The sequence below is a fragment of the Dendropsophus ebraccatus genome, chromosome 1, assembly GCF_027789765.1.
Source record: "Dendropsophus ebraccatus isolate aDenEbr1 chromosome 1, aDenEbr1.pat, whole genome shotgun sequence".
In the NCBI taxonomy this organism is placed as follows: Eukaryota; Metazoa; Chordata; class Amphibia; order Anura; family Hylidae; genus Dendropsophus; species Dendropsophus ebraccatus.
Window position 1 is genome coordinate 186,554,181 of NC_091454.1, and position 27,039 is coordinate 186,581,219.

At 44.2% G+C, this 27,039-nt stretch overlaps 1 protein-coding gene across 1 annotated transcript in view; it reads left to right on the forward strand.

Annotated features, from left to right (window-relative positions):
• The first annotated feature begins 1,703 nt into the window (after window positions 1–1,703).
• Window positions 1,704–27,039, forward strand: part of RAB11FIP1 (RAB11 family interacting protein 1) — a 28,192-nt gene continuing 2,856 nt past the window's right edge. The window contains exons 1-5 of the mRNA XM_069986794.1: window positions 1,704–2,203; window positions 15,295–15,734; window positions 16,590–17,313; window positions 21,425–22,855; window positions 25,742–25,844. Of these exons, the coding sequence (XP_069842895.1) occupies window positions 1,854–2,203; window positions 15,295–15,734; window positions 16,590–17,313; window positions 21,425–22,855; window positions 25,742–25,844 (3,048 nt within the window). The 5' untranslated portion in view covers window positions 1,704–1,853. The remainder of the gene's footprint in view (window positions 2,204–15,294; window positions 15,735–16,589; window positions 17,314–21,424; window positions 22,856–25,741; window positions 25,845–27,039) is intronic.

A 27,039-nucleotide genomic window follows, 5' to 3' on the forward strand; every position in this document is an offset into this window, starting at 1 on the left:
ATGCAGAAATATAAACTAGGACTTCATGCTTTGGGTTAAAGTCATGCTATATGGGTCACTATGATTACAATGGTACTTACAATTTTGTTTTCTCTAATGCTTGTCATTAAAGGGATACTCCAGCCAAAAAAAGTACCTACTAGCTGCTGTATGTCCTACAGGAAGTGATATTCTTTCCAGTCAGGAGAACGGAAGAAGTTTTCTGCGGGGATTTGCTGCTGCTCTGGACAGTTCCTGACATGGACAGAGGTGGCAGCAGAGGGCATTGTGTCAGGCTGGAAAGAATACACCACTTCCTGCTGGACATACAGCTCGTTTGCTCCTCGTTCCCCGCTCGCTGCCGCCGCTATTCCACACGTCAGCAGCGAGCAGGTGAGTGCAGGAGGGGCTGCAGGGAGCTGGGGGGTGGTTGGGCTGCCCGGGTGATTGCTAGATCATCTTGGCAGCCCATAGAGGATAGCGGCGGTCTGCTGCCGCCGGTCCTATGCCACGGGGTGACGGCAGCAGATCGCTGCTATATCAGTCGTTAGTTTTTCAACATGCTTGAAAGACAAATGACTGCACGATCAGCCGACATGAACAATGTGGCCGATAATCGTTCCGTGGAATAGGGTATAAACGACCCATATATACAGTACTGTACTTTATATCCTGGATCCATATTCGCCTTTGTTGAGTAGCGCAAATCAATAGTTTGAATATAAGGGAAGGCCATGTCTGTCTGGCTGCTTCACCTCTGTGATTATACGTGGGTGTGCTATCCCCCTCGGTTAAAGGGGTATCCCAAGTTAGACCCCTTATCTCCTATAGGAGGGGCGATTAATGTCAGATCCCAGCAGTTATATCCCCTGCGATCTCAGGACCTCTGTGCACTGGGGTCCCTGCAGTCACCCCCTCTCCTGTGGATGGAAGGTGTTTCTCCACATACAGGCTATACAGCCAGGGGGAGCACAGGAGCTGTGTGCACTGGGGGACCCTGCAGTCACCCCCTCTCCTGTGGATGGAAGGTAAGTGATGCTTCACATACAGGCTATACAGCCAGGGGGAGCACAGGACCTGTGTGCACTGGGGGACCCTGCAGTCACCCCCTCTCCTGTGGATGGAAGGTAAGTGATGCTTCACATACAGGCTATACAGCCAGGGGGAGCACAGGACCTGTGTGCACTGGGGGACCCTGCAGTCACCCCCTCTCCTGTGGATGGAAGGTAAGTGATGCTTCACATACAGGCTATACAGCCAGGGGGGGCGCAGGAGCTGTGTGCACTGGGGGACCCTGCAGTCACCCCCTCTCCTGTGGATGGAAGGTGTTTCTCCACATACAGGCTATACAGCCAGGGGGGGCGCAGGACCTGTGTGCACTGGGGGACCCTGCAGTGACCCCCTCTCCTGTGGATGGAAGGTGTTTCTCCACATACAGGCTATACAGCCAGGGGGGGCGCAGGACCTGTGTGCACTGGGGGACCCTGCAGTCACCCTCTCTCCTGTGGCCGGGGTATGAAGGTTTAGTATGGCTATCACGTGGTGTATGTACGCAGGGCACTGAACATTAGATTACATGGTGCTCTGATCTACATAGAGAACTGCTGCTATAAACGTTTTTACAGGAGTTATCAATAAAGTTGCTTGAGGACAAGGTGTTCTGCGCGAGATCGCGCGCCCAGGCTAATTGGCCGGCGCCCTGACCACGTGACGGCGGCGTTACCAAGCGACCACGGGATGCCGCAGGCAGGCAGCAGGTTGTCAGGGAGAGGAGGTCACGTCTCTCGGGAGCCCCGCCCACCTGTAGATTCTTTATAATAGTTCGGTCCCCGCCCCGCTGGGCACACAGTAAGCAGCAGGTGACGGCGGTAACCATGTCTCTAGCCCAGCAGTCACAGACCTGGTTCCCCACACACGTCCAGGTCACGGTCCTACAAGCCAAAGGGCTGAGGTCAAAGGGCAAAGCGGGGACCAATGATGCCTACGCCATCATCCAGCTGGGGAAGGAGAAGTACTCGACCACCGTGGCCGAGAAGTGCCTGGCGCCGGTATGGAAGGAGGAAGCCAGCTTCGAGGTGCCGCTCCTGCACAGCAACAACCAGGAGCGCTGCACCGTGCGCGTCATCGTCATGCACCGGGCCCTGGTCGGGATGGACAAGTTCCTGGGACAGCTGGACCTCAACCTGTGGGAGCTGCACCAGACCAAGAACCGCAGGAAGGTCCAGTGAGTATCCGCACCAGTGCCTTATAGTGCGGGAGATGGGGCAGCCAATCAGAGAGCAGCTCTTAGGCCTGGGAAATGAAAGCAGCAATCTGATTGGTTGTTCTCCAACCAGTGCCTCACCAGCTGTTACAGAACTACAACTCCCAGCATACCTCAACAGCTTTTGTCCACCTGGGCATGCTGGGAGTTATAGTGTTGCAGCAAGTGCTATAGGTGAATAATTCCTTCTCCTATATGAGGATATGTGGAGGTGATAGAGAAGAGCCAGCAGGTGGGACCACCCCCTCCTCATTGTGGAGGCCAGTTGTGGCGTCTATTTCACTTTTTAAGGGTGCGTTCACACATACAGGATCTGCTGCAGATTCAAAGCAAATCAATTCTAGGCCATCAAATCTGCTGCAGATCCTGTACATGTGAACGCACCCTAAGAAACGTATTCCCCTCCTGAGCAGTTCCACAAGATCTGCTTATTCCCTGGAGACCTGCTCAGCCGTGGTCCAGTGTGAACAGTCCCTCGAACTGGCACTGATCTTGACAGTGGAGAATAGAGCGGTCAGGTGTCTGATCTAACACTGGGGTCCAGTCCCTGATCTCACATACTTTACCATCATGCAGGTGTCCTTATTCACTATAACTTCTTACCAGCCCCCCTATGCTGCGGCAGGATGGTTCCTCAACCCTAGTCCTCAAGGCCCCCCAACATCTCATGGATATTTCATAACCATAGTTTAGTCTTGAAAAGTTGTTCTGATTCCTTGGAGATGTCTGGAATGACTTCGCCCTATGACAGAGCAACTTCTTTAAAGGTGACCATACATCTTCAATAACCATCATTTGGCTGTCCGTTATCTCTCACCCCCTGCCTTCCCATACACAGGAATGTTCAACACAGAAGAACAATCCTGTGTTCTGTTTGGGTAGGGGTGAGCTGCAGCCAGAGAGTACTGGCTGCGGTTTATCTCTCCCAGAACAAAGGGGTTGGGTGGTGATTAGCCATTACACTGTCCCCTATCTCCACTCACATCATCTGTATACCGGTGTGTGACATGTTACAATGCATGTTTGTGTAGATTATGACCACTGGCATGTATTGTATATAGTATTGGCTTTGACTGAAGAAGCACATTCTTAGTCCTTATATATTTTTGGGAAACAAGGAGGTCACCTATTCAGTGGGATAGCAGCAGGGATGGGTTGTATGGTTGTTTGCCAGGTGAGCCGCTGTTAGATGTTGGAGATGGCTGGAGATCCAGTCACTCTATGACACATCTGCTACTTTGGTGTCATTAAAGGTAAATGTGACAGAAGTATATAGCGCTGAGTATACAGTGATTCTTCACAGGGCAATGTTTCAGGTCACGGGTGTGACGGTGCATCATCTACATTGTGCAGGTGACCTGTCAAACCCCAAAACATCCAGAGCCATAAACCCTTTCCCTATAACGGTGGGAAAGTCCATGATGTGGAGGTGGCACGTTACCAACCAGTGCTGAGCAATTCGTCTGCTTATATCCTATGACTGTCCATGCTGGGTTCTGTAACAAACACTATCAGGGACTAGGGGGGCTCTTGTGACTGAACCGGGAGTGTATGATCACTGGGCATCCTACTGCAGGGGTCAGGAGTGCGCTGGCTGTCCCATAGACATTAATGGAGCGACCACCACTCCATTCACACATCCTGCAGAGAAATGTTTGCTGTGGAAAGTCCCTTTTAATGACACTGAATAAGTTGTCAGAGTAGGAAAAAGGTGTTTTCTTTGTTGTAGAAATGGCGGCTCTAGTGTTGCAGTCCATGTAGCGGAGCAGTAATACCAGGTACAGCAGACCCTGCTGGTTATCAGGCACCTTGTGCTCAGAAGGGCGGGGGAACACATTGGTGCATTTTTAATATAGACAATAAGGCAAATAGACCCCATGGTGGTGGCACATGAGGTTGGTGGTGGGCATTTCCCAGTGTTATGATGTGTTACAGCCATATGCAGGAACCTGTCACCATGATGTTTGCAGGTCTTGTACATGTACATATTAGGAACTGCTGGCAATGTAAGGGCTCATGCACACTGAGCAATAGATGAGAAACTGAAGAGGGAAGATTTCTGCTTAAAATTCCTCTTCTCTTATTCTGGCAGAATTTCAAGCGGAGTTCAATCCCTTCTATAGGTTTCCTCTAGTAGAATCCGCCCAAAAAAGTGACATGTCATTTCTTTGAGCAGAGAGATGAGGAAGCGGACGTGCGCATTCCCTCTCCTTCACTCAAAGCAGCACGGTGGGATTCCGACGCGGAATTCCGACGTTCTTGCTTAATGTAAATGGCGCCTCCTGGTGGAAAGTGGATCTGCGGCAGAAAATTCTACTTGGAAATTCTGCAGTGTAAACAACAGAGTGGAAATTCCATGAAACACAATGGGACATTGCTCTGTACATATTTTATGGGAGAAATTTAAAGCGGAAATTAAGAGCGGATTCCTCTTCAGTTCCTCGCCTATTGCTCAGTGTGCTAGGGCCCTAAGGGTTAAAGCATCATTATGATGATAGCTGTATCAAGGGTTAATATAAAGTGAATGTGAGGGTCACATAGTGATACTACTGGCAGCATTGTGATGGTTGCATAGTGATGATTATGCAGTGATACTATTGGCAGCATTGTGATGGTCACATTGTGATACTACTGGCAGCATTGTGGTGATTATGTAGTGATACTACTGGCAGCATTGTGGTGGTCACATAGTGATGGTTCTGGCAGCATTGTGATGGTCACATAGAGATACTACTGGTAGCATTGTGATGGTCACATAGTGATGGTACTGGCAGCATTGTGATGGTCACAGTGATACTACTGGCAGCATTGTGGTGGTCACAGTGATGGTTGTGGCAGCATTGTGATGGTCACATAGAGATACTACTGGTAGCATTGTGATGGTTACATAGTGTTGGTACTGGCAGCATTGTGATGGTCACATAGTGATACTACTGGCAGCATTGTGATGGTCACATAGAGATACTACTGGTAGCATTGTGATGGTCACATAGTGATGGTACTGGCAGCATTGTGATGGTCACAGTGATACTACTGGCAGTATTGTGGTGGTCACAGTGATGGTTGTGGCAGCATTGTGATGGTCACATAGAGATACTACTGGTAGCATTGTGATGGTCACATAGTGATGGTACTGGCAGCATTGTGATGGTCACATAGTGATACTACTGGCAGCATTGTGATGGTCACATAGAGATACTACTGGTAGCATTGTGATGGTCACATAGTGATGGTACTTGCAGCATTGTGATGTCACATAGTGATACTACTGGCAGCATTGTGATGGTCACATAGAGATACTACTGGTAGCATTGTGATGGTCACATAGTGATGGTACTGGCAGCATTGTGATGGTCACATAGTGATACTACTGGCAGCATTGTGATGGTCACATAGAGATACTAATGGTAGCATTGTGATGGTCACATAGTGATGGTACTGGCAGCATTGTGATGGTCACATAGTGATACTACTGGCAGCATTGTGGTGGTCACATAGTGATGGTTCTGGCAGCATTGTGATGGTCACATAGAGATACTACTGGTAGCATTGTGATGGTCACATAGTGATGGTACTGGCAGCATTGTGATGGTCACATAGTGATACCACTGGCAGTATTGTGATGGTTGCAGTGATGATTATGCAGTGATACTATTGGCAGCATTGTGATGGTCACATAGTGATGGTACTGGCAGCATTGTGATGATCATGTAGTGATACTATCGGCAGCATAGTGATGATCACATAGTGATGGTGCCAGCAGCATAGTGGTGATGGTGAGACAGCTGGCATTGTGTCATGTTTATCAGCCTGTATACTGTCACATGTGATATTCTCCCATTAGATGAGATCACGGTTTCTGGGTATTACACATGAATTATTAGAGCAAACCTGTTAAAAGTTCATTCTATTCTATAGGTGTAAACTCCGTAGCGTAATGTCCTAATAAAGAACTCTGGTTGATGTCCTGACAACTGGGATTTATATTCAGTCATTTCAGTCATCTGACACAAGGAACGCTGACTAGCTGGTTCCTGGGCCTTGTCTCTTCTTGTTTCTAGTTTTTGTTTGGCTAAAAATTCTGTAGTTGACAGGTGACTACACTGGATGTCTATGCTCCAGATCACTGATCCCCAACCATCTATTGCAAAAACTACAAGCCCCAGCATGCCATGATACATGATGATGATGAAGTTGTAGCTTTGCCACAAGTTGGGGAACATTGCTGGAGATGATGCATGCTGGCAGCCCCCCCTGCACTTGTGTGGTTGTCTATGGTGGTGGGAATATTCTTTAGCCGCTGCTCAGACTTACCTGAGTGTTACTTGGTGAGAGGTGGGATATTGTTTTATTGCTGGGGAAGGGGGCATTCCATCTTCCATCAACCAGGATGTGTTGTATGTTTTATAACCAGAGAGAATAAGCCTTGTGTTTCTTGTGGCCTTAGAGAAAATGTTTTGGTTTCTGTACACTAAGTAATGAGATGACAGACGAGAAATCACAATGTTGTATCAACAAACAGTACAAGATCAATATTCAGTGTATTTACTGAGGCTTCCTGCCCCCCCGCAGGGTGGTTAATGTGTAATCTGTACCCTCAGCGCTGTGGGCACATGTCCGCTGTGGTGTATGTTACATATACAGAGCAGAAGCTACAGTCACATACTGCTTATGTCTGCACAGGGACAGGAGTGGCTTCTGCTCGGGATCTAGGGTTACCCGATCACAGGGTGCACAGGGGGTAACCCGATCATGACATTATTTAATCATAGGGTTAATTAGATAGAAACCACTTCTATTGAAGCATTCATAAGATGTATGCCCCCCTGTCTGAGGCACCTGAAACGTGAAGGCAGCGGCTTAAAGGGATTTCCCAGTTTTGCTTATGAAAGAACTCATTCATTGCCTAATGAAATGTTATGGGGTGTTTGCTCACATTGGTGCTTGCGGTCAGTGGATGAAGCTATTGTTTATGTTCGGTGAATGAAACCCCCTTCATGAAACCTGTGGGGTATGTGATAGTTGGCACCATTGCATAGGTGCCATAGTCCTATTCACTGTGGTCGCACTTAAAGGTACAATGGTACAGACCTAAAATAGCTTCCTTACAGAATGCCATCTCATGTACACCATGAGATGTATCACCATGTGACACACAGGATAGCTCCTGCCATTTGCATGCTCTTACAGTGTAGATTCCCTCAGAATCCTTTCACGATACTTTCATAGTCCGGTTACTTTCATAGTCCGGTTACATCGGTAGGACATAGTAGTATAAACCAGTTTTTGTTTTTCACCGCATGGCAGACACACGGCAAGCACCTGAGGTTTACTGAACAGAATGTACCAAAGTAAGCAGAGCCCTAATCTGATGTGAAAAGGCCACTTGTAAGGGGTGAGGCCTATAATCCAGTTAGGCGGACACGGTGCCTAATAGCCATCTGATGGGTGTCCTGTAATTCTGTAAGTATGGTCAGGGTGTTCTTTCTTGTCTGGTGTACATGAGATGGCATTCTGTAAGGAAGCTATTTTAGGTCTGTACCATTGTGTGCATATAGTGACATTTCCTGTCTGATGAATGACATGCGAGGCCATATCCTCTGGTGTCTATGCTCCTCGTGATAAGCTGTGTGCCATCACTCATCCTAAAGTCATGCCCCTCCACCCACTCCACCAGGTTGTGTCCACTCGACCAAATCTTTTTCATCTCTTTAGTGTTACTACTTATAGTGCGGTTTTCTTCAAATTTCTTCTGCTAACAACCAAATTGTTCTATTGTATTCTTAGAAGGGTCCCTATTGAATAGCCTTATTTGCCCCAACATTAGTTCAGGTTGTTGCATAGGGTCCCAGGGTGACCGTTCTAGTTCTTGTGCATTGACACATCCACTACTGTATATAATAACTGCACATCAGTCCATGGCAGCTGGCCCCTGGTGCTTCACAAAGTTCTCATGTACACATAAATCAGGGAGGAGGAACCTTCAGCCGTTGCAAAACTACAACTCCCATTAGACAGCCAAAGTTTTAGCTTTGGCTGTCCAGGCATGGTGGGAATTGTAGATTTGCAACAGCTGGAGAGCCAAGGTTCCCTATCCCTGATGTAAATGAACACCTACATTTTATAGAGCACAAAATAATATAATCCTTTTAATATACTTAGATTCCCATATGAGACAGACCTAAAGAATTATTTATCAGACACCTACAGTAAGTCCATTTTTATAGTCCTTATTCTTCCCAGTCACCACACTACAACTACTGGTGTAGATGTAAGGATCCTGCCTTGTGTAACCATTAGATCACTACCACACCCAGTGTGACTGTACAAAAGAAGCCCAACATGGCTGTGTGTCACCTATAAAGACCTCTGATCACACCACAGCATGCAATAAGCGGGAACATTTAGTGGAGGGGAAGGGCTTGTCTAGAGGAAAAAAAGTTATATAGATTTGTAAATTATAACTTATAGTAACTTATAGTAAAAAGAAACCTTAAGTCTTCCAGTACCTATCAGCCGTTGTATGTCCTGCAGGAAGTGGTGTATTCTTTCCAGTCTGACACAGTGCTCTCTGCTGCCACCTCTGTCCATGACAGGAACTGTCCAGAGCAGTAACAAATCCCCATAGAAATTCTCTCCTACTCTGGACAGTTCCTGACACTGACAGAGATGGCAGCAGAGAGCACTGTGTCACACTGGAAAGAATACACCACTTCCTGCAGGACATACAGCAGCTGATAAGTACTGGAAGACTTGAGATTTTTTGAGATAGACATCATTTACATTAACTTTGACACCAGTTGAACTAAATCCAAATTCCTAGCAGATACATATGTTGGGAGGAAGCTTCTGCATGATGCCCAGTATAAGGGGCGGCACATGGCTCCAATGATACTTTCTGAGGCGTGGAGATTCACCCTGGTTTCTATTGCACCAGTACACACTCTCCCCACAGAACAGACATCATGTCCATGTCTAAATATAGTGAATAGGGTTTTGTTATATAACTTTATTTCATTCATTGTTCTGTGTACAGGTGTGTTTGGGTTATAAATACACTTTGCACAGAATAGAGCTGCCTTCACACCTTCATGTTTAGTGAGCTATAATAAGGTGATGTGGGTGCCGCCTCACGGTATCTGCTCAGTTCCCGGTGTCCCGTCTTGTGACGCAGGTAACAGGTTCCACCACATTCCTCCCGGCCCTGACATCATCCGCTGCTTGGTGACTTTGTGCTCGGTGCACTTGTTTTACGGCCCGTATATCCTGTCGCTGCTGTTACAGAGGCTTCTTCTTTGATATTTTTGTATCCTTCCAAAAGGTCAGATAGGAAGTTTCTTTCAGCCGTAAGGCAAAATAAAGGGTGAAATGTACCGCTTCCATAGAGACAAGAACACATGTGAAATGTTTTGGTGATATTGTCCATTGAATTGTTTAACCTGTTTGTTTAGTTTGTTTAAATTTGCTTTGTCTTCCTTTGGTTACCAATAAAAAGTCCCAGAGATGTCAATACTTCTGGAGCTTCAACTACATGTTACTGAAACTAGGATAGTATGAGCCCATCTACTTTGTGTCTTGTGTAGCAGATCACAGTGTACATGGACGTCTATCTCCTTTGTAACCTGGCCATATATATGGAATATCCATTGGCCAAGCAAGTGTCCGTCTGTTCAGGGTGGGAGGAGGGGCTTAAACCGCTCTCTGCCTATCACAAAAATGACATGGAGACCTATTGTCTTTTCCTCCCAGTAGCATTGCTTCAGGCTTGTGCTTGGAAGGTCATATGATTCCATCTCTACATGGAAGATATTATATCCAATGTACTTCACATAAATAAATAGCTTTTACTATACATTCGTTTTATATATATATATATATATAATTTAGATTACTATGACTAGACTGTCGTGCTAGTAGTGAAGTGTTGTCGTAGTAGCATATAACTGTAACCTAAACCTATTCCTTAAAGGGGTTGTCCTGCGAAAATCTTTTTCTTTCAAATCAACTGATATCAAAAAGTTATATAGATTTGTAATTTACTTCTATTAAAAAATCTCAAGTCTTCCATACTTATTAGCTACTGTATGTCATGCAGGAAATGTTTTATTTTTAAGTCTGACACAGTGCTCTCTGCTGACATCTCTGGCCGAGACAGGAACTCTGTTTTGGTTTTCTATGACGCCCCATAAAAAACCTCTCCTGCTCTGGACAGTTCCTGTCTCAGCCAGAGATGTCAGCAGAGAGCACTGTGTCAGACTGAAAATAAAACATTTCCTGCAGGACATACAGCAGCTAATAAGTATGGAAAGACTTGAGATTTTTTAATAGAAGTAAATTACAAATCTATATAACTTTCTGACACCAGTTGATTTGAAAGGAAAAGATTTTCGCTGGACAACCCCTTTAAGCCTTCTCCGCTTAGACACAATAGACATCATAGTGAGACCTCCATTCCTGTCGGTGTAGGCTTCTGGTCGTCAGAGGAGAAGAAACAGCTGCAGTCACCTGACAGCAAGATAATCCATGAGAGCTCCCAATGTTATTTCATACATTTCTAGCACCTCATGCTGTGGGCTGCATCAGGTGTTATGGGGGTCCATAGATGCTCAGTCCAGCCCCCTATGTCAGCCGTTAGCCTTGAGCTGACCTTTCCATGCAGATATTTGGACATGGAGTAGAGGCAGTGCGCTGTTTTCCAGTAACCCTGAGCGGCTTATCTTGCCTTTGACTCCTTGCACTTGGCTATTTGGTTACGGGCACCTCCCCCCCTCCCCCAGACATTCCAGCCAGACTCCATCCATAGATTGTACAAAAACAAGCCTGGCATCTAGAACATCTAATCACCCGCTCCCTCCGCAGTCACCTTCATGATGCTGAACCGCTGCGTAACCCCTTCATAACCGCAATGCACCCGTCCAAAATGACCAGACTCGTATGAAAGATTTCTTCATATATGAGACTAAATAGAATGAAAGACAAGTAGGAGCTAAATGGAGGTAGAGCTGAGATACTCTTCTATTTTTGTTGGGACCCATGGTTTCCTCATAGGCGGCCATTGGTTGTGGGTCGTCATTCTAATGTAACCTGACTGTATTTCAGTGCCTCGGCTTTATTGGGTCTCCCGCATGCCGCCTGTGTGCACCTCTACCTCCTCTGGACGCTTCTCTATAGAGTTGTACAGCCAGTCAGCGGATTTCAGGCGGCAGCACTATTGTACAGGTCTCCTGCACTGTACACAGCTGGGAATTCTCACCACTTTATTTCTATACTGTTTGGATGTCCTGCTTATTATAGGACTCCATCCATTCTAATTAAAGCAGTTTACTCATTGTATAACTAACAGTTCTGCAACTTTCTAACTTTGTATACAGCTCTAATTCTGCTATCACACAGCTGCATTCTGTTACAGTGTATCAGAGTAAGCAATCCTGTCACTGGGCCGAACTCTGGGCTGGTGTCAGCGCCATGTGAGCCCTGAACACTCCTAAGGTGTTGGCAGGAGGGAAGAGCATTGATGTGATGTGCAATCTGCCGTATGCACATGGCATAGAACAATCTCTATTGTCCTCCTATATTATGGGCTAGGTAGTAAAATTATACCCAGATTCTCCCATGATAACTGCACGCTCCATTATACATGATGTACATATACACTCCGTCATTAGGTATGTAATAGTGTGGTTGCACCTCAATCCTACCTAATGGCATTAACTCTTTCACTGTATGTTGGCATGCTCACTGCTTTACTTAAGCCGTATTATTCTTCATCCCATTCTCAACACTGTCTTTATCCAAAGATTATCCAGCAGGAGATGAGTAATGCTGTTCACTAAAGCCCCTCGTGCATATGGTGGAGGCAACAATTCTTGTCTGTTAGAATTGCCAGACCTTTTACAGGGATTGTCCAGGTCAGAGAAACAGCCTGTAGATACAACCTCTCCAGACATGGGTAACACTACCAATCAACCAGTGAAAGGGCCAAGCACCATGGTCTTCACTGTTTACTAGGCACAGCTCTGTACATACTGTAGTGGCTGTGCCCGGTATTGCAGTTCAGCCCTGTTTACTTGACTGAATGGGGACTGAGCTGCAGTACTGGACACAGCCACTACAGGATGTACAGCGCTGTGCCTGGTAAACAGTAAAGTGGTTATAGTGCTCACTAGAAGTCAGACCCTCACTGATCTGATATCGATAGCCTATCATCTGGGCAAGGGATGGTAGGTGAAATAATACGTGAAGAAAATATCTGCTCTGCTCAACCCCTTTAAGAGGCAATTGAACTTTGCGTGTCCACTATGAACTGCTTGCCGTGCACTATCTCTCTGGCACATATCGTGGTGACGTCATTGCGTTGGGGATGATAGAGAGGTTTATTTTTAGCTGTGGTTACGTTGTCATTTAGGTGTGACATTATAAAGAGGCCAGACTTCATACATAGGGTATTACTCATCACATCTCGCTATTTATCTGTATATGACAGCACGTGAATGCAGTGAATGTTTACGTATGTGGCTAAGCTCCCTTTTTATGACTGCCATAGAACTATTGTTTCTTTTCCAAGCCAGGACCATTTTACATATATTAGGCAGCACTATTATAATGTAGCTCCAGCAGTATAAAACCAGCTCTTCACCTCACCTCCCAGGTCGGCCCTGCATGCCAGGTGAAATTATATAGCCCTAAAGTGTTCATTAGATGCCGGTTATTAAACTATTTTCCTGATCCTTACAAGTACCTTATGATTCATTTGCACTTTAAACAGTCCTGGTTATGAGCACAAGTGCCTACTATACATACTATATAAGTACCCCATGCCCACTCTAGAATTATTGAGACGTTGTGTAATGCATCCACATAACAGATCTGGCGCCTACTACTCCTTGGACGTCAGCTGTTTTTAGGAGAGTTTTATTTGTTTTCCTTGAGCTCCTCTGCCTGTTATAGGTGGGAGTCCTGGCATCTGCTTCTAATGGAAAATCCCATGCACATTACGCGAAGGCCTCATACACACGACTACATCACAGTTCCATATCATAGAATAACAGTGCTATTTGTCTGTATACGTGTAACACGTATACAGGTCTATTATCTTATGTGTTACTATGTGCCATACATCCATTGGATGTATACGGCTGTACTCTGGTATATCTCTGGACACTGGACGCTTTGTTCACATGACAGCAATTTAACTTTCAGCACAAGTGGAGTTTTCTCTTGAAGTCTCAGATGAAGTAGTTTAGTTGTAATGTGTAGCCGGTCCCCCATGCTATGGAATCATTCCAGCCGGGCTTAGGTCTGCATTCCTGGCTCCCTTGTTCCTCATGACTGCACATCTTGTTACTGGACTTAATGAATCTATCCAGAGCCGAGAGAAACCTAAAGAAGCTTATTGTCTGGGGCGGTCAGGAGCTGCCGGGCGGGGAGAGAGCAGCCGGGTGGAAGCCATACATGGAGAACTGGAAATAGGAGAGATTAAGGGCTCTTATAACAGATTAGACTGTGCTAGTTATATGTATAGCAAAGACATTCCATTTTATGTATTGGTGCCTGGGGTCATCGTGTATACAGTGGTCCCAAAGGTTACCATATCTTCAATAATCAATATACAGCGCTATAAACCATCTGGAACCATGGCCTATGTGATCTGTTAGATTTTCCATCCGTGCTGTTGAGAAAGGACACTGCACGCGTTCCGACCTGGGTCTAAGTTCAAATAAATAAATGTGGAATTGCAGCAAGACATGAGTGCCGAGATTTTACTACTTTAGATTTTCCATCCAGTTAGCATGGGTATTTCAGTAGAAAAATATATTGGGCAACATTTTCTCATACATCAGTAGATCATCAGTAGATCAATCCTGACAAGATTGCTTGGCTATTGGTAAATGCATGGGGGCATGGTTTCAGCCACATGCTTTCCTAGGTGTGAGGATGTGGTCTTAGGGAAGAATATACATCGATTAGCCGTCTAATAGCCTCTCTACACATCCTTGGCACTCCTATAGGAAGTATAGTCAGCCCTATAGGAAGTATAGTCAGCCTCTCTAAGAGGCCATTTTACACAGGGTGATTATGGCTGTGAGCATTGCTAGAAACGCTCCTTCGGCCATTATTCGGCTCATGTAAAAGTGGGAAATGCCCGCTTGTCAGCTGATCGCATCTTTTTTGCAGGCAGTAAAATTTGTTAGCTGCACATCTCCCTGTGTAAACTGTGACCAATACATTTAAATGGCTGCACAAACGATACAATGCTATGCCAATCTTGCTGATCAGTGCTCGTTTGCAGCCAAAGATCAGTTTATGTAAAATGCCCCTTATTTATAACTTCTAACAGCTCTTTGTATAGTAGGACCTGCCCTGTGTGTATTACTTATCTGCTTATTTTTTATTCTCTGGCCTTCGGAACCGTTTACCAATCGGTATCGGCGCCATTGAATTTAATTTATTCCCTCTGGGGGGGGGGGGGGGCGACTGGCATTGGAGTTGGGAGTCATGGCGGAGGGGGAGGTCAACTACTTTCAAATGCCCACGGTCAGCTTACTGTTTGCAGTAATACAAAACAGATTAGAAAAGGAGCAGGTTGTTTAAGGACTAAACAGTGTTCTCATTCTGTCAGTCACCCTTATGGATAGATACTGATCCCTAGTGACCAGCTTCTTGGGTTTGTTTCTACAAACACAGAGACTATGACTATGGTTTGTGTTGACACGACATCCGATGGCTTGCAGAGGTGACCTGGTAAAGGTGCTGTAATGATAGGGCTCACTGTAGGAATGTCCTGACTGAACTGCGTACAACGTGTCCTTGATTCAACCGCACAGAGCTGCTTATTACCATCTTTAGAGGGTCTCAGAAATGCACTTTCTCCATAGAGTCAAATGATCACATTCACTATGGTGCTACACTTGGCTGCCCATGTAATTCCTGCAAGCCCCATTAGTAGAAATGGAACACAAAGATTTCTGTGACTATACCCAAGCTAAGTGACGGAATTATGATCAGGAAGTCTTATCCAAATTATTAATATAATTGTACCTCTTCCCTTCTAGATGGTATCCCCTGAAGTCAAAACCTGGAAAGAAGGAAAAAGACCGTGGCCAGATTGAAGTGGAAGTAGAGTTTAAGAGAAACAATATGACGGCCAGCATGTTTGACCTGTCCATGAAAGAAAAATCTCGCTCACCCTTTGGGAAGCTCAAAGACAAGATTAAAGGGAAACGTTCAGATGGGCTACCAGACACCGCTTCAGCCATAGTTCCCAGCATGAATGAATATGGAGATGAAAGTGACGATGAAATGCCTGAAGGAGAAAAGAAAAAATCCAAGCTGAAGAACCTATTTTCCAAACCAGGCCTTAAGAAAAACTCCATGTCCCAGTCCATGTCTGTCTTGCCCACACTTCCTCCATCTCCATCTCAAAGAACAGTTCTTAAGCCTGGGGATTTTTCATCTGATTTTAACCAGGCTTCAGGATCTCCAGTGTCTGAGAGTGAGTTTTCTAATGAGTAACCTTGTAACCTTATTGCACATAACAAGAAAAAAACTCTGTGCATATGCCTTACCATTCATAGCAGCAGTTCATGGTACTGCACCATTGTCCCATTCAAGGGAATGGGACGACACAGTAGTACCTTGCGCTGCTGTTACCGATGGTATGGCGCTTGCAGAGATAAACAATGACAAGGCTGCAGCACTCTCACAAGCACCATGGCCCCTTTACACTTCTGATCAGTGTGGGTTTAGAGAGTTGGACCCTCGTGGATCTAATGAACATGCCAATTTTGAGGACAGACCCTCAGTTTCCTAAAGCCCTGAGAACCCCTTGCAACTTTCTTAATACATTGAATTATTATACAGGCTTTGAAAAACATGGCCGCTATCTTCCAGAAAAAGCACCACTCCTGTCCTCAGTTTGGTTGTGGGTTTTGTAGCTCGGTTCTATTGAAGGGAATGGAGCTAAACTGTAAAACCACACACAACCTGAGGACAGGGGTGGTGCTGTTCTTGCAAGTAAGTAGCTGTGCTTTGTCTAACGCTCAATAACCCCTTCGAGTTACTTTAATTTATATATAAGGCTGTACTGACACTTCATTTGAGGCTCCTGTTTTATGGGGAGAATAGCACAGCACGCAGCACTTTTTCTGTCAAAAAAGACAAACACCATTATAAGTTGGCAGTATCCAGGAGCTACAATGATAATGTGAACGTAGCCTGAACTAGCAAATGCTTTTTGAAGCTGAATATTCAATTAAAAGTTCATCTTTTTATATATTGCTTATGTTCATGCTCCCGTTTTCTTTTCTGAAACATTTTTTATTAATGTGGTTTTTATTCTGATTACCAGGACGCTTTCCACATTTTCCAAACATTATGACGCACAAAAGAACAGCAAGTGCAGACACCAAGCAGTGGAGCCAGGTAACATCAGGAAACAAAAAAGATACGCTCTCTTTCTTTACCGGCATGAAGTCAAAGAACGATCCAATCACTCGCTCCAATTTGTGTATTAATGGAAACCATGTGTATATGGAAGAAGCAGAACCAAAAAGTGACAGTCCTAAGGACAATTCTCTGACCAACTCCCCACAGATCATCCGTAGAAATCCTATGTACGCATCCGCTGATAACTTGTCTTACAAGACATCCAAGGAAACTTCAGGCTCTTCTAGTAATTATCCTGAAAAAGGGCTCACCTCCTCCAGTTCAAATTCATCTCTTAAATCTGAAAGTTCCCAGGCAGAAGACTCCAAATACAAAGGTCCGAGTGCCTCTTCTGATCCCCCAAAAGAGCCCAAAGAAAATAAGAAGCCAGAAAGCAAAAAGTCAGCTCTGCTTTCCTTAGTCACAGGAAAGAAAGAAACCCCTAAGACCTCTAATGTCGAGCAGTTCAATAATGTGCCTATAAAGAAGGAAGAACCAAAAACCAGCGGCTCTCGAGCTCCCTCCGATTCGCAAACCAAGAAGAACCCATTTAATCCATTTGCAGAAGACATGGAAGAAGAAGAAGAAAAGAAACCAGAGCCTTTTCCTCCTGAGAGAAATACAAAAACCTCAGCTGTCAAACCCAGGTCAGTTTCTTTCTCTTTTTGTGTGATTTATGTTGCGGTATCACTTTCAATAGGAATTGGTAAGCTGAGCTTAGATCCCATGATAAATGTGGGTGAATATACTAGATATATAGACAGGCAAAAATTGCAGAGGGGAAGAGAGTCATGTTCTTTAGTATTCCGTATCCGTTGTCACATTTTTAGAGCCTGACTATACTAGTTGTCTAGTAGTACCAACCTCTTTACAATAATATACCTTGGTATACCAATAATGGCATCCTACAGTGTTCATCTTCCATCATACATAGGTATTAGCACTTATAGTGGTACATCCTAATCTAAAAAATCTTCTCAGTAGAGAAAAATCGGCAGCCATTTTTCCCAACTTGACATCGTACCTTGGCCCATATCAACCCCAATACTAAATGTTGCTGGAGCTAGATATAGTTTGTAGAGGAAACTAGTGTTTCCAAATTATCTGAATATTCTGTTACCTAAAGGAATCACCCTGTTGAAGCACGTTTAAGGGTTTTTATAGCGAGAAAAGGTGTTGTGCTCTATTTGTGATTTGGGGGTATGGGAACAACCAGGTGAAGTGCCACTTGATACATTAGCACAAGGATCATAGCGTGTTGAAGGGCAATAGCTTATGTTAAGGAGGAAATGTTGTCCCTTCATATGGCAATAGAGCAGCGGAGCTTTCCTCCGTACTGGTAGAGAAGCATGTACTTTCCAGGTGTCTGATGTTAATCATTTACACAGGTATGAGCTCACCGGGAGGAATACGGAAGCGCTACTGCTTCTTGTTCTACTGGTTTCTGTTAACCCATTATATAGAGCAGTTTAGCAAACACTAGGGAATATACACAAAACTTCCATAGCTCTCTGATCAGCAGGTCCTTGTCTATGACTGCTAAAGCAAAATAACAACATGGCCTTGTTTATCGGTGATGTGTCTCATCAAGATTGAGAAATCTCATCCCAGGTATCATAGCTCTGCTTCATAGTCTTAAGACATCTTATCCCGACACTGCTTTCAGTAACTTTCTGAGGAGTGACAACCATGCACGCACTGCCCTCCTTACTACAGGGCTCCAGACTAAAAAATTTACCTAGGAGCCATTGGCTCCTAACCTGAAAAATTTAGGTGCCAAATAGAATATTTGGTCGCCAACATTTTAAAACATGTAAAATTAATGTTATGTTTAATGGGACTTACTGTGTGCAGAGGCCACGGCAGCATCCTCCTTTAGATTCTCTCTTGACAACCATATACCCCCCTGCTGCCGGTGTGTTCCCTCAGCCAGCTGCCATCTTACCGGCAATGATCTACTATATATATATATATATATATATATATATATAATATATATATAGCCCCCGGCAGCCGATGACATATAGCCCCTGTGGCAATGTATATGGGAAGTGGTACTGTGCAGTGTATACATACACACACACTGAGGGAAGTGGTACTGTGCAGTGTATATACATACAGACACTGAGGGAAGTGGTACTGTGCAGTCTATTACACATACAGACACTGAGGGAAGTGGTACTGTGCAGTGTATATACATACAGACACTGAGGGAAGTGGTACTGTGACTATACCTACAGACACTGAGGGAAGTGGTACTGTGCAGTGTATATACATACAGACACTGAGGGAAGTGGTACTGTGCAGTCTATACATACACACTGAGGGAAGTGGTACTGTGCAGTCTATACATACAGACACTGAGGGAAGTGGTACTGTGCAGTCTATACATACCCCCCCCCCCCCTTGCACCCCACACGCACTGACTACCGCACCTGGCCGCCATCACAACAGACACACTACCAATCCCAGGTCGCGGTCCCCCCACACACATTACTGGCCGGCCGCCACCCCTGCCGTCCCTCCGGTTGTACTCACACACTATCCACAATCTTGGTGCCGCTGGGGTGAACTTGAAGAACCGCGGCGCCGGGTGAGGAGAGGCGGGAGAGAAGCGCTGGAGGAGTGTGGCGCCTCTGCGGCCGTCCGTCCAATGAATGACGGACGTGCTGATGACGTCACTGGAGAAGCGTGTCCCCGCACACGTCATCCAGCACGTCCGTCATTCATTGGACGGATGGCCGCAGAGGCGTCACGTGATTCGGCGCAGCGTGCGGAAGGCGGAAGTCCTTAAAGAGACAGCGCGCCGCCGGGGCCAGTCGCAAATGGCGCCCAGATTAATAAATCTGGGCGCCATTTGCAAGATGTTAGTCGCATTGGCGACCATTTTGGTCGCCATCTGGAGCCCTGTACTATGTCTTTGACAATTAGGTCACTGTTAGAAAGTATGTATGCGAGACGTAGCTGGAGATAGTTCATTGGATGTAGATTTCCAGTCATTGCAGACAGTGGTGATAACAAGGGAACCAAGTTCAGATCATGACAACGATGTTTAGTTTCCTTCATGGCTATAAAGTTTTAAAATAATCTTTAAGCCCGTTTGGAGATATAAAGTCCTGACCTTGTACTGGCGCACTGAAAGAATGGAACCCTTGGATCATAGCTGGTTTATCTACTGCAGTATTTAGAGACTCTAATGATAAAGGAGCTCCGATATCTCACTTTAGTAGGATTTGATTCTGTTTTTTATGTAAATAGTTGCCGAAACGCAGATGTTTGCTAGGAGTCCTGGTAGAGCTGTATAACCTAGCTTAGTAATCCTTTTATGCATCAGCATGCAGTTCTAATGGGTAGAAAGTTAAAAACGACACTTGTAGCCTATTTACTGCATTCTGCAGTTTTGACAGATTCCCTTTAAGTAGATGCAGGTGATCAGAGCAGTTTCAGAGGAAGCTGTTTGGCCAACCATGAGATACATGGATGGGTCTGGCCCCCAGAGTGGGAGTCACGCTTACTTGTGTCTCACATACTTGTGGGAAGGTGGACTAATCTTAGTCTCCAAAATTAGGTGATAAATGTTAGCTGCAAGAATACAGATTTAACTATAAGGAAAGTATAGACTTTTCAGCAGCTATTCAGTGAATACATATATGCTGCATTGTAGTGGAATCGGGGGTTAAAAGCCATATCTGCTTCTCAGGGGGTGGACTTGAGCTCAAGACTCTCTGTGATTCAGAACAGAGCTTCTCTAAACTAGCAGCTCCAATACTCATGTAAGGATAATGCTTGACTGGCTGCCATTCCCCCAAGCAAAATCACGTGTTTAGAGGGAACAAGATTCAGGGCAATCTGCTATTCACCCTCTGTGACTCCTTGCCGAAAAGGGTTGTCTGAGACCTTCCCTTTAAGTAGGTCAGATACTTTAAAGACACTTGTGTAACTGTAACCATTGTCCTTTACTGGATATGAAGTAAGCATAGTTATACAAATAAACCTTTCATAATCCCCTTGTCCTAAAGCCAGTACATTCACCTCTTGTTTGTCTTTACTCCATTGGGCATCTTTCTTCTTAATACGAGTAAAGCTTAGACTAGTCATTGTCTGATAAGGACTCTTAAAGGTGTAATCCAGCGCTACAAAAACATGGCCACTTTTCCCCCTACTGTTGTCTCCAGTTCAGGTGTGGTTTGCAATTAAGCTCCATTTACTTCGATGGAACTGAGTTTCAAAACCCCACCCAAACTGGAGACAACAGTAGGGGGAAAGTGGCCATGTTTTTTGTAGCGCTGGATGACCCCTTTAATATGATGGGGAGCAGTGCACAGATCTAAGTGGGTTTCTCTAGTCATCTGGAAAGAGTATCAAGGTTGGTAAGAAATGTCATTTGATCTGGAGAGTTTTTTCCTTTTATTATTAAAGGAGGAAAACGGCCATTAGCTGATAGGGCTACTTAGTAGAAACCTGGGGACTTGGCACCTCCTGTGATAGCACAGACCTATTTCTATTTAATGTGTTATCTGCTTGGATTCTACATATATTTTAGCTGGTTGTTTCTATAGTAACCATGATGTTAGTCAAGGGATCCATTATGGCTGATGCACCGTAAGCTATAGTGGTTAGATACGGTTCTCTTAAGCTTTGACTGCAGTCGAGAACTATTGGTTTACAATGTAATTTTCATGTGGACATAGTAATGTAATATTGGTATCTGCGAGTCAACTGACCTGCAGATTTATTTTTATTCTGTCCTCTTTACAGACTGGACGTGTCTTCAGAGGCTGAAACCAAAGCCAAGCTCTCTTCTTCATCTGTCTCTGGCACTACTTTTCTTGCTGCTTCTTTCTATGGTGGGCAGGGCACTCCTGAGGCTGATTTGCACACACCTCAAAACACTTACATCTCTCATTCACTTGACAAGGGCTCTTCCTCCCCGAAAAGCCCAACATTAAGTGAAGGAGGTCAGGAATCACCTGCTGAGACTGAAAAGACTTCATTCCCTTTGTTCTGGAGATCAGGTGTAAGTTCCACCAAACAGTCAGAGTCTAAAGAAGTGAATGTCGTTGCTCCTTTTACTGAAAAGAATAAACCAAAAAAGACTTACGTGAAGAGTCTTCTCGACCAACTAAAAGGCAAACCATCTCAGCCGGAGAATGAAAATGTAGTTGATGCAGATTTAGTGAGAGGAATATTACCTGTACTGTCCGAGACATCATCCTTCTATGAAGAACCTGAAGCTCTATCAGAAAATAAGTCTACATCAGATCTTGATGACTCTGGAAGAAATCAAGAAGATGGGGATTTGACTTCACCCCTTAATGGAAAAGACTTAACAGCTGTATCTACTGAAGAAAAAGACCTATCCAGTGACTATGTAAAAGAGGTGCCAAAACCAACCCCAAGAGTACAGTCTGCTACTAAGAAAGAATCTGAAGATGAAAAGCCCGTGCCTCCAAAGCCAGCGCCCAGAAGTGCCAAACTGAACAAAACTCAGGATCCTGTGTCTGATACAACGAACGTTCAACCTCCTCAACCCAAGGAGAGGTTTTCCTATGACAGTGTCATGGAGAAAGCTTCTCGTGTTGGTGCTTCACCTCTCGATAGTCCAGGTTACTCAGGACAGACTTTGACCACCATGAAACTGACATCTCCTACGATTGAAGACTACAGCTACAGATTAGACGAGCTTCCAGTCATTCCTGAAAATCCAGAAGGCACTTCAGATGATGAACAGCTAGATGTTAAAGACGACAAGATGGAAATTAGTCGGCATTCCTCAGCAAAGACAAACAGCAACTCAAGAATGTATCAAGATAATGGTCAGGCTAAGAGGGATCTATCAGAAGAGTCTTCAGCCAACAATAACAAGAACATGGCTGACAAGTCGACCTCTAATGAAGCAAGTTCTCCTGATAGTAAAGTAGAGGCTGATATGAGTGATCTAGCCCACCAAATTTCACCTGAAACTGTGTCCTCTCAACACAACCTTCCTAGCTCTTTCCCCTCTATTTCTATTCCGAGCGATAAATCTAGTGCTTCTAATGTAAAATCATCGACCACCCCAACCATTGACGTTTCTGATAAAGTGGAAGGCTCTGGCAAGAAGAAGCTGCTGCGGGCATGGGTTTCACCCTCTGAAACACATCCAATCCCTACAGTACAGAGCGGTGGAACAGTGTCTTCTCGACAAAGGTGAGAAAACTATGCTTTTCTTCCTTCTGGTTAATTTCTTTAATTTTCCCTTACGCTGCACATTACCGGAGCTTTTTAGCTCCATGAACTTTTTTCTGTAACAGCTTACAATGCTATGAAAAATAAAAACTCTCCTATTCAATCCTCTGTTCCCCTTAAGCCAATGCCACCCTGGTCATGAAACAACATGGCTCTGCTGTATCCAGTCACTGGCCTCTGTGGTGATCTCTGTGGTCTTGACATGTTATAGCCAGTAACTGGCTACACCAGCATGTGCTGACTGGAGTGTGGTGGGGACTAGGGGATGGGTGAGGTGAGTATTATCCCTTTTAATATTCCATAGCTTTGTCAGCTGTCTGTAGAAAAATATTTCACAAGGTTGGAAACCATTTTACGATCTGCACTTCTAGAATTTTTATTGAACAATCAAAAATCGAAATTTAATGACACTGTTTGATAGAATCTTAAGCTGTATATACACCTACTGTATGACATGTTAGCGGGAAATTCTAGTGTTGAATACAGAACTTGGGCAAATGTATGCCACAAGGGTTACAGGAGTGTATCCCCCATCAGCACAAATACTAGACGCTCCATACTAGTTCTCACATGTTAGGAAGGTCTCAAATTCCTCCTTACAAACTTCCTAATTTATTACCAATAAATTTTGGAAAATCTTTGTTGGCCATTAGAGTGAGCATAGAAAATAACAATATTGTGCTGGCTTAATGCGGCTCTAACACTATCCATCACAAAGATAGAGATAGAAGAACAAAGACTATCAATACTAGAATTTTCTGTTATTTTATTTTTTTTTTTAATTTGTCCTGTAAACCTCTTAATTTCATCAGGATCTATTCTGCATAATTGGATTTTTATCCACCATCAATCTGCATGTTCAGTTCTATGTAAACTAAGAAGAATATTAATGCTGTCACTATATTGTGTCTATGTACAATGTTAATCACATGGGGAATTATGTGGGAGCCAACCCTGGCAGTGGAAGTTATAGGCAAGGTTTACATAAAGGCTCGTGCTGCGGACATGTGAACAGCAGCAAACTCTTTGGTTTATATTGGTAGATGCGGGATTATAGTCCTGCTCAGCCACATAGCACAAGATCCAAACGACGAGCGAGAAATCATTCATTTTGATCTTTCAAGTTTTTAAATAGTCTCAGATTGCTTCGTGTAAACAGTCTTTCAACGATTTACCCTGTGTGTGAGATGGGCTTAAGCGATCTTAAAACGATCGCAATAACTATTTTTTTCAACAGATTTATCTTTCTGTCTAAATGCTGATCGTTATAAAAAACACATTGTTACTTCAAAATCGTTAAACGATTGGGCAAATTATCGCTCTGTGTAAAAGGACCATAAGATACTCTGCACATCATATCAAGAAAGTAATTTAGCAGAGATTTCCCCCAATTACTCTAGATCAGAACTGGAATGGTCTGAATGACCCTCGCCCCCAGCTGCTAATCATACACTGCACCATGTGTGCCTATTGAGTTTCCAGACAAATGTCAATCTGATGCTAAGTTTACACGAGGCGATTATTGGCCCGATTGCACGATTAACGTTTTCGAAGTAACTATTTTTTTTTTTTATAACTATGAGTGTTTAGACGGTACGATATATCGTACGGAAAAATTGTTTTGCGATCGCGCGCCCGCAGCCCCCCCCCGCCGCTTATGTTCTTATCACTTTAGTGTACAGTACATTACCTGACATTCTGGATTCCAGAAGGGTGCAGGGAGATGCCATGTGCAGGGAGATGCCATGTGCAGGGAGATGCCATGTAATTCATTAAACTGATGTCTCCTTGTGGTGGTCACATTACTTGGCCTTGGCCATATGGTTTTGTGGGTAAACAGTTTACCTATAAAACCACACGTGCGATAATAGTCAGGTTGTAATCTGCACTAAACAGCATGTATGCTCGGTTTTAATGGACAACGTATAAACCTGGGCTAGGTCTACACTTTGGGCTACAGATTTGCTATAGAAAATAAAAAGCCATTCAGTAACTACTGCAGGCAGGCAAGTCACTAGCTTTACGTATCACTACATGCTGGGATTTCTGACATCCATCCTCTTCTCTCCATAACATATATTATACAAATTACTTTAAGGTTTTGATCACTCTGTAGGAAGTGTAGCCCTGGCCTACTCCTAAGGAATTTTGTCATTTCCTATTCATTCAGGTTCACTATAAGAACAATCCAGACTAATCCAGTAATGGCAAACCATAATTTCCTTCACTTAACGCTTTGCCCATTGGCACAGTAACATGGGAGAAGTTGCTTCACATTATGATGTTCAGTTTAAATGGCATTACTCATTCTCTGCTTATTAAATCCTCTATTAAAATGTGAGCCATTCTTCACGAAGAAAGGAAATCTGCAGGACGCGTGGCGTTCCTAATGCATGAGGGAGTGAGGCATGACAAATGCTTATTAACCTTTGCTGGCAGTGTGCAAACCCATTTTACTGGCCTTTAAGGGCATTTATTAGACCTACAACCTCTTTGCTGTGTTTTACACCACTGTGTGTTCTCCACATGGTAAATGTAGTGCTCCACATGGTAAATGTAGTGTGCCAACTAGTAAGGACCTCTGACCTGCCAACTAGTAAGGACCTCAGACATGTATATTGACATGACTCGCTGTTCCCAGCAGAGGCCGTCGGGATTGGGATTTTGATCACTTAGATTGCTGTTCTTTATGTGAATATTGTGATGGAGTGTCCACAGTTTAATTTTCTTCCATTTGCTCAACGTTGGTGAAAAGAGTGAACTTGAATTGTGAGAAACCTGCATGTATATATGAGGTGTTATACGTCACATTTGGTTTGGTTATCAATATGGTATTTGTCTTTACAGAACAAATCCAGTGAAACCCATGAACGCTCAGAACAATAGTCTTTCCAACTTCTCACAACCCATCAAGAGTCATGAAAATGTGCTGAATGCCTACAACAGCAAGGTACGGTCATGGTATCCACCTGTGGTTCTAAGATGTGTGAGCATGGAAACTAAAGATGACTCAATGCGAAGAAACTGCAAGCTGACTCTAAATGCAGAGCTTGTTGTAGGGTTATTAACCCCTTCACGTCAGCCATATGGCTATATAAGTTCCTATTGCCGATGCCCTGTGCAGTAGGATCATATATGTGATGGGGTTTTAATGTGTGCGGGAACACTTCAGTGTGATCAGCCCCGCACACGTTAGTGTCACAGGAGCTGGAGGTAATGACAGGCAGCTGCAACTACACAGCTGCCTGTCATTAACCCCTTAAACTCCACGATTTCTAGTGATCACAGCATTTAAGGAAGTCAGTGACAGGATAGCTACCCGTCACTGACTGATCGGTCCTATTACTTTCCCTTACAGGTGGGGATAAAATACTTGCTCCGACTTGTCGGATCAGCGATCTTCTCATAGTCTGCTCTCAGGAGTAGCACAGATCAGTAACAGAAATCTTAAGAGAAAAAAAACACCAGGATTGATTTATAGATAATTTTTTTTTTTTTAAATCTCACTTTTATCACCTATACTGTGCATAGCAGAAAACAGTTTTTAGTTGCTGGCTACTCCTTTGCTGAGAAAAGGGTGCTCTCACTTAAACATTTAGGAGTATGCGGATATGACTAAATGCATACATCTTAGTGGCGATACTCCTTTAAGGAAATGCAGGAAGCTAAAAGAACATATTTAGAATCCAACCTGTCTGGCTGCATTTCTGTCCCATTACATTTGCTGGTCTCTGGGCTGCCTGTCTTTATTAGATCATCCTGGCATGCAGCTTCTAACAAGACTCTCTCATTTCCTCCATCTTCATGGTCTCTGGACTAATAATGGATCATTGGACCTAATTGATAATTACATTAATGTTCCTTATTTTCTCATAAAAAAATGGACGTTTAGTCATTCACTACTGCCCATAATCACTTTTATTGAAGGGGCGTTAGTGAATCAATGGCTCCTCTTCATCGTGACTTGGACGCTTTTCATAAAAACAGATTTCTGGACAAATCCATGACCTCTGCTCATTAAAATGCTGTGACCACATAGGATGCTCCCTGACCATGCTTGTCATCCAACTAGCAAGACTGCATTTATATACTGTGAGCTCCGCTGACACATCAACATAGAAACCTTATGACTATATTTACAGTGA